The 9,105-nt window shown below is 42.0% G+C and overlaps 1 protein-coding gene across 4 annotated transcripts in view; it reads right to left on the reverse strand.

The window, feature by feature from the left end:
- The window catches only part of NELL1 (neural EGFL like 1), a 374,882-nt gene extending 366,078 nt beyond the window's left edge, over positions 1 to 8,804 (reverse strand). The window contains exon 1 of one of the 4 annotated variants that reach the window (XM_083598461.1): positions 8,412 to 8,804. In XM_083598461.1, the coding sequence (XP_083454587.1) occupies positions 8,412 to 8,460 (49 nt within the window). In that variant the 5' untranslated portion in view covers positions 8,461 to 8,804. The remainder of the gene's footprint in view (positions 1 to 8,411) is intronic. The other 3 variants (XM_083598460.1, XM_083598463.1, XM_083598462.1) reach the window with 3 other exon arrangements.
- Positions 8,805 to 9,105: the final 301 nt, after the last annotated feature.

The following is a 9,105-nucleotide window of genomic DNA, read 5'->3' on the forward strand; positions in this document are numbered from 1 at the left end:
AGTGAACAATGTGGTGACGGAGGAATTTAAAATTGAAAAAGGGACACGACAAGGGTGCCCTCTATCCCCTCTGTTATTTATTTCAGTCCTGGAGGTGCTACTGAATATGATCAGAGAGGACCGGTTGGTACAAGGGATAGAGGTCGGAGTGAAACAATATAAACTGAAAGCTTTTGCAGATGACCTAGTTTTGACACTGCAGGAGCCAGAATCCAGTACAAAAAAAGTTCTTGAACTTATATCTGAATTTGGTCGGGTGGCGGGATTTAGGTTGAATAAACAAAAAACTAAGGTTCTGACCAAAAATTTAACAATTACAGAAATAGAGGGGTTTCAGAGAGAAACAGAGCTGAATGTGGTTAAAAAAGTGAAATACCTTGGGATCTATTTGTCCTCCAAGAATTTGAATTTATTTAAGGATAATTATGAGAAATGTTGGTTGGAAGTTAAAAAGGATTTAGAAATTTGGTCAAGATTGAAACTTTCCTTGTTGGGAAGAATCGCAGCTATAAAAATGAATGTGTTGCCGAAAATGTTATTTTTGTTTCAAACCTTACAGATCGTGGACAGAGTGGATTGCTTTGGAAAATGGCAGAAGGATATATCTAGATTTATCTGGCAGGGCAAAAAGCCCCGAATAAAGTTCAAAATATTAACAGATTTAAAAGAAAGAGGGGGGTTTGCCCTGCCGGACCTGAGGTTGTACTATGAAGCTGCAGCCTTCTGCTGGTTGAAAGATTGGTTCTTGTTGGAAAACACTGATGTCCTAGATCTGGAAGGTTTTAATAATGCTTTTGGTTGGCACGCATACTTATGGTACGACAAGGTTAAAGCACATAAATTGTTTAAAAGCCACATTGTCAGAAAAGCAATTTTTGCAGTCTGGATGAAATATAAAGACTTACTAGAGAGTAAAACTCCGAGGTGGTTATCACCAGTGGAGGCCAAGGCCCGAAAAAGACCCAATATGGAGGCCTACTGGCCGAAATATTGGGAACTAACTGAAAAAATTGGAGACAATTGGAAGTTGCAGAGCCAGGATAAACTAAAAAATAAGGTGCGAGATTGGCTACATTATGCTCAAATTCAAGAGGTTTTCAAAATGGATAAAAAAGTTGGTTTCCAGGTGGAAAAGTCGAAACTAGAGACAGAATTGTTAGAACCAAAGACAAAGCTGTTATCTAGAATGTATAACTTGCTGCTTATGTGGAATTTACAGGATGAGACAGTTAAATCTGCTATGATTAAATGGGCACAGGATGTTGGACACAACATTATGTTTGAAGACTGGGAAAGGTTATGGAACACCGGAATGAAATTCACGGCAAGTACTGCCTTGAAGGAAAACATTATGAAAATGATATACCGGTGGTACATGACCCCAGTCAAGTTAGCTAAGATACATCACCTGTCTGACAATAAATGTTGGAAGTGTAAGGAAGCAGAGGGGACTTTCTTTCACCTCTGGTGGACATGCCCAAAGGTTAAGGCTTTCTGGGAAATGATTTATAATGAGTTGAAAAAGGTATTTAGGTATACCTTTCCCAAGAAACCAGAGGCCTTCCTGTTGGGCATGGTGGACCAGAAAGTGTTAAAGAAGGACAGAGCTTTGTTTATGTATGCTAGTACAGCAGCAAGAATACTCATTGCAAAGAACTGGAAGACACAAGATTTACCCACGCTGGAGGAATGGCAGACGCAGTTGATGGACTATATGGAGATAGCTGAACTGACCGGCAGAATCCGAGATTTGGATGTAGAAACAATTGAGGCGGACTGGAAAAAGTTTAAAGACTACTTGCAAAAGTATTATAAACTGTATGAATCTTAAGATTGTGCATGATTTGGAAATGATACGCTTTAGCAATCATGATTAAGTAAATAGTAAATCAAGTGATAAAAGAGAAAAGGAGATAATATGAATTGAACATGTTACGTTTATTTTAAAGGTATAAAAATTGTGATATAATATATTGAATTTAGATACATAACATGTAAAAGTTACAATAAGGTAGGACATAAGGTAATAAATTGCTGACAAGGTTAATATAAAGAACGCAGAATCGGAAGGGGTGGGGAAGTCCAAGTTGGGATTATTTTTGTTTTGATTTTTATTGTTTTGTTATAAAAAAAAAAAAAAAAAAAAAATGGTTTCTTGTAAACTCCTCATTTGCTTGCAATGTACAAAATTTGGAAAGAAACGCAATAAAAAATACTATAAAAAAAAAAAAATACAAACATGAGTCTGACTAAACTGCGGGAGGCAGTGGAAGACAGAAGTGCCTGGCGTGCTCTGGTCCATGGGGTCACGAAGAGTCGGACACGACTAAACGACTAAACAACAACAAAGCTGAATCCTGATAAAACTGTTCTTAAGCATCTTTACAGGAACACTACATACATTTCTTCACACAACAAAAGCAAGTTTGCACAACCATTAAAAAAAAATCACTACTGAACCCCTGTCTACATGATGATGTGACATTACACGCTGCTGGTTTAGGCTCAGGCTGCATATTTGGATGCCAAGTGAAAGACAGGCCATGCAAGTTGTTTATGTCACATAAAAGTCAGCTCAGCTTACATAAATGTTTAGGGAAATTTAACACACTAATTCTGCAGTACCCAAGCATAGTGTGAATTTTATCGATATCCCGTATTAACTGGCCTTTAAATCTCCTGCTGGCTTCATTCATAACAGATGTTGAGAAGAGCCACAGAGGTGTATTTGACTTCACTTTCAGGCTGGTACTGCCATCTTCAGTAACTATAACTAAGGTCTATAATGAATGGCAGAGCTGAGGAGAAATGCCAGGTGCACCCAGAGACCTGATATTTTTGCAGACCTGGACAATGCTAGCGGTTTTAAATTTATACTGCCAGTAGTGCAGCGAATGCATAGTTGCGGCTCAACGGGCGCACAGGATCTAGACATTTCCCATCAACTATTCCTTTTATTCCAGAGACTTTCACAACATGCAGCCAGTGCTCCTGCTGTAAATAGAGGTGTATATTCCCAGTTAGCAAAGTCATTGCGATTGGAATACAGTTCCAAGTGTGTCCCAAGACAATATCTTGTTTCAAGCTTTCCTCTAGTCCTCTTGTCTGTTTCCACTTCATTTCTTCAATTCTTTTTATCTCCATTCTTTCTCCTTCTCTCTTTCTCCCCACTCACTGCTCTTAGCCCATTTCTGATTCCTTTTGTCCCCTTGGTGGCTATGCCCCTCAGACCTCTTCTTACTTTCAGATGGGTATTTATAATGGGATGGGTGCTCCTCATGCACACTTTTTTTATTTATGTCATTGTTTGCAGTCATCCACACAAGATCATTGGCATCAAAATTCCACTCCGCATTTTTATACCATTTAAGCAAAATTCATTGGGGGGGGGCGATTTGGTATGCTAAAAAAAGGAGAACTTGTTACCAATCACCCATTTCCAGTATCTAAATATTTACAGTATTAAGCCACTTTCTGGGGCTTAACCTCGAATTCCACTCATGCAAAGTCCCACCATCAGCAGAGTGAGGTGGTCATTTCAGGCAGATGAATGATGCCAAGTGTCATGAAAGAAAAGCAAACTGATAGTTATTTAACTTATCATTGTTGTATTTTCACTCCCAGGGAAATATGCTTTGGGGATTTTCTGGCTCAAGTACCAAAATATTCCTGGCCAGCCTTTGGTACTATGTACTGTGGCATGAAGAAGGGTTCTGTTGACAAGTAGATAACAAACTGGCAAGAGACCTTTGAGAAGAGACTGCATTTTATACAGGGATTTCAATTAAACCACCAACTTGGGACAGCATTAAAAAGTGGTTAGACAAATTTATGGAGGATAAGGCTATCAATGGCAACTAGCCATAACAGCTCTATTACTTGCAGTATGCCTTAGTTTTCTGGGAATCACAAACAGGAGAGTGCTACTCTACTCATATTTTGCTTGCATTTGGTTGGTCACTGTGATGAACAGAATGCCCAGTAGGGTTCCTCTTATGCTCATATGAACTGCAGCTCCTTAGTGATATGTATCTGCCTGACAATAATTTTGCTCCAAATAAGAGTAAGTCTGTAGTGTAATATAATCAGTATAGCAATTAATAAATAACTGGTTTCTATGCTTGTAAAACATTGAAAGCCTATTTTGACATAAAGTGATTTATACTAAACAATCAACTACATAATTAAAAGGGGTCCTTTCAATGCTTCTCCAACAGCTTTGAAAACTGCTCTTCTGTGAGTCATGAGCCATATTTAGATAAGACAAACACAAGGGTGGGATGATTGTATACGTCTTTCCCATAGAATTATCACTACCACAATGCTCAGTCCCACACAATCAGCCTCTATCCACATGGTTGTTAATATCCAAGCAAAGTATGAGTTGCTCAAACCAAAGGTGGCTCTAATATATATACAGCAATGTTTTGGGCCCACAATTAATTTCTTTCTGCTAAGTTAAATGACAAAGAAAACTCTCCCTTCCTTTGCAAATCTGGAAAATGATCATGTCCCAAAAGTATATGCTGTGAAGCAATGGGAGAAGAAACTGTCTCCTTCAAAGATCTTAAGGAAGAGCACAGGTGACTATTTCATTTATATCCAATGCCTTAAGTAGAACAAAGAGACAAGGCAATTCGTTTTTCTTCTTATAAATTAAAAAGAGCCATTAAATGGAAATCATTTTCCATTTTAAAGTAGCACAAATCATTGGGTTTGATTTTTTTTTCTTAATCCCAGTTGATGGGAATAACCCACATCCTGACTTTCAGTTACATCTTCAATTTGCGCCTATGTATTAAATTTTGCAAAGAGAAGGAAAAGAATTTGACCCACTAATGTTAAAGGTCTATTCACAGGATTGTGGAAAGTAATTACTCATGTCAACAGAAAAAGTATCTTTAAAGTAACCAATTTGTTCTCAAAACCCTACAGACTTGCCACCTTACTGTGCTTTTATCAGTCTCTTGGCTACCTGGAACATGACCATCATAGAAGAGCTTCACTTGATTGCTGTATGCCTAAGTATCTCATGGATGCACCCCCAGGTCACAATTCTTTGCTTTCATCCTGCCTATACAGAAGGAACATTCGGTTTAATGCACTTACAGTTAACCATCCTCATGCAATATTTACTGCTCATAACTATTATGAAACTTCTTTCAAAACAAAAAATCTTGTCTGACAAAAATCTAAATAGCAAAGGATGCTCACCACAACTTTCCAAATTACTCACCTCATAACTAAGCCATAACATTTTGCTGTAATTTTATGGATGAGAAAATTTCATCTAACTGCATCATCCATATAACTTATTCACATGAGGATCTACGAGTAAAGACCTGGTTGTTAATTAGATCCTATTTACAGGATTCAAGAATGAGCAAGTTGCATGGATGGCCTATGCAGACAAGGATACAACCATTCAAGGTTAAACATTCAAGTCCCAGTGATTTCCATAAAAGAGAGCTAAAGGCTCATGTATCACTCTCCCCTACGTAAACGAATAGGATTTATAAACTGCATAATGTTGGATGACTTGTGCCCAAAGAGTTTCCCATTTGTGGACCATACTTATTAATCACTCCAAAGCACATTTGATGTAAAGTGCTTTACAGACTTGTTTTCAATACCCTAGTGAAATAAACTGCTTAATTCCTTCCTGACTAGTGAAAGCTGACATAAAGGGGATCATATGTGCAGATGCAAGTCCCAACTACCTACCATAAAAGCTTATTCCAGGAGCCACCTAAACACAGGTGTTCTGATGGATCTGCCCCCTTAGTCTTAAAACTAGCTATAGCTAGAGTATCAAATACAAACTCAAATTATGCAATCTTGGTAATCTGTAGAAGTAAAGATATTTTCTTCACAGACATCTCCAAAAGAGTGACCGCCAGACTGACCCTAAAGACACTTTACTTTAGGAAGTAACAGCACAATCCCTATTGACTCAAAAGTTCTGTTGAATTCAATGGGGCTTACTCCATGGTAAGTGGTGTTGGGATTGCAGTCTAAATCATGCTAAATTTAGTGCAACTTACTAAGTATGCCTTATACCTGCAGGGTTTAGACACAGATTAGGATAAGGGGCAATACTGAAATGTTGAATTTTCATTTCAACTAGGGAAGCAATATCTACAAAAAAACTATTTAGAAATTTAACTTCCTTCAAAATCATATAAAACAAAGTGTCTATTTAAAAAAACTCTGTAAACAGGTGGGAAGAGAACAAAAGAAACAAGCAAAAAGCCCAAACTATTCCTGCTTAATTCCCTTTTTAAAAGAAATTTTTCTAATTCTCCTAACTGCACATACAGGATTGACAACCCTAGAGAACTATTCCTATTAAGGCACCCTTTTTAATTAAGATGGCCCCCACTGCAACCAATGTAGCAAGTATTTGTTAAGAGAGAAAGACATAAGGATAGCAGCCCACATGCATCCATTTCTTCCTTCTGCAGGCTTTCAACATTATGATCAGATTGCCCTAAAAAGCAGTTTGCTCCAGTTAAGTCTCAATTAAAGTGTGTTCTAGAAGACAGGAAGCTAAAGGGGGTGGGTAATCAGATGTACACAGAAGGTTCTTTTTTCCCATCCCTCTTGAACAGGAGTACTCTGACAAATCACTATTATAAATGCCAGAATTAAGCAGATTGCTCCCCACCATGTGAAATGAAAGCATTCTGGAAACCAGCTGTTTGTACTCCCCTCCGTCTCTGTCAAAGAAACCCTTAGGGACCTGATCTCTTGCATTCTCTAAAGTGGTGTGCAGTGGGTTTCCCTAAAGCTCTCCACTGTTAGTACTTAAAATCCTCTCCACCTTCTTCGTAAGCAAACAAAAAGAAGGATGGATGTCTAGGAAGATTTCCCAAACTTTTCATTTCCTGATTTTTTGCTAGATTATTATTTCTATTTTATAGGCTTTAATCAAAACAAGCAAGTGAACTCATCTTCGGGAAGCAACAGAAAGTTAATGTCCAGAACGTTTCCGGCACTCAACTGGAAAGGGGAACAGGGAGATTTCTCATTGAGAACAAGACTTGGAAAAGCAAGACCACTTGTCATACACACAGCGCCCTGAACTGTTAGTAGCCGATTAATGGTGGCTGTTTTCTTTCTTTCATCAAGGCCATTGTGATGAGCTAGGATCACTGCATCCGATTTCAATATCTCCAGCTGATCTTATCCTTGAGCGTTTTCCCTCCCTATATTTTATCCTCCTCCTGGATCAGACATAACAGTTTCAGTGAAAAGCCAAGCTAACTGCATGTCCGTGGCTGAGAAGACAATAAAAGAGTGCCACCCATGTGCAAAGCCCAGAAACAGGCACTCCCGCTTTTCTGGGAGGAGAAATCCCTGGTGGAATAACGCTCATCTTAAAGCGCACACGCACACACACACACACCCTCGTTGTCTTGCGAGCCTCGACAAGGAGATTATCTACCTCTGGCAGGTAGAAGTCACCTGCTTTTTTCAGCGTGCTCACAGGAGGGGATGAATGAATCCTTAAACTGGTGCTTGCGTTATATGAACACATCAATAAAAGGCTTGACAAAGGGGGATCAGAAGTCTAGGGCGGGGGGGGGGGCGTTGTGGGTCTGGGGTTTGCAGTAACGACTGATAAACGTAAGCAGCTTGCTCAGCTGCCTCTCCTTCCACCGCGCGCCGCCGCTGCCACTGAAGCGGTCCGGTGCCTCCTAAAACAGATTGGCTGGGGTGGGGCTTAAGCAGGACTTGCAAGGTCCTGAGAGAGCTACTGCCATTGCAATGCAAAGTTTCCGAGTTCCGCCTCGCAAGCCGCGGCAAAAAAAGGGGAAAGGCGGTTGGATGGGGCAGGTGGCGGCGCCCTGGGATCGCGGGTCTCCTCCTGGACCTCCAAGGTAGCCAGCGACACTATCGAGATCTCTTTTCCTCCCACTTTCCAGCCCTTGGGCTTTTGCTCCCTGCTCCCCAAAAGCCACAATCCATAACGGTCGCTTTTCAGCACAAAATCGATTACCTTAAAGATAGAACACCCCACCCCTTTCCCTCTCTCCCCTTGATCCTCGCCGTCATTCACTCACACGCAGCCCAGTTTCTGCGCTAACTCGCGGCTGGAGGACTAGAGCAAGAATAGTCCCCGGTCCCACTTTTCAAAAAGAGAGGAGGAAAGAGAGATAGCCCCTAAGGGGAAGAGATCGGCTCCTCCACAATGCCAACTAGCTATCTATTGTCTTTGCAACAGATACACCGAATGCGTGAGCGAGGATTATTTCCTATTAATATATTCTCCTCCGTAATGACCCCCGTGCCCGTCGCGAGCAGCGCCTTTGCAGCTGCTTCGCACCTCCCTTTCTGTGCAAGGCTGCTGGGGCGGGGATGCCTCCCCCCCAAAAAAAAATCTCCGTCCGCCACCCCTTCTGCCTTACCTGTTCTCGCAGCTGCCAGGCAAACCCAAACGCCTACAATTACATCCATCTGGGCTGGTCGCGCTGTATTCCCCGTTGAGATCCCGGCGCACGGCAGAGCCTGGCTCTAGCACTCTTCGGAGCTGCGGAGCCTCCAAACTTGAAGCGCTCGTTTTGCCAGGGCTTCGAATAGAAAGAGAGATGGGGAGGGAGGGAGGGAGGAAGGGGGGAGGAAGAAGAGAGCGAGCGAGAGAGAGACAGCGCACACAACCAGCGGCCAGAGCTGCTACCCTGGAAGAGCCCACGTGTTCTCCTCGGGGATGATCCCGGTTCTGGTTGCCTTTCCCCCGCGGGGCTCCGCGGCGCACGCCCAGCCTGACGCTCAATCTTTGTTCAGCTCTTTCTCCTCCGCCGCCCCCGCCGCCTCCAGTTGCCTCCGCCTGCCGCCAGGAGAGTGGCACCGTGAGCTCATCGCTTGAGCGGATCCCCCTCTTGGCGCCTAATGGATCAGTCTGAAGCACTACCAACCCCCTCTAAAGAGGGAGGCAAAGGCATCTTCTGAAAGAACCTGGGCAAGTGAACAGGAAGGGAGGCTGTCCAGAGAGCCGTCCAACTTACTCCGAAAGAGAGAGAGAGGAGTCTGCTGCTGCTATAATTCGTCTTGCGTGATAAATAAGGGCGCTTCGACGGCAGGGGCGGGGGGGGGGGACGACAA

The sequence above is a fragment of the Podarcis filfolensis genome, assembly GCF_964270895.1.
Source record: "Podarcis filfolensis genome assembly, chromosome: 1".
NCBI lineage: Eukaryota > Metazoa > Chordata > Lepidosauria > Squamata > Lacertidae > Podarcis > Podarcis filfolensis.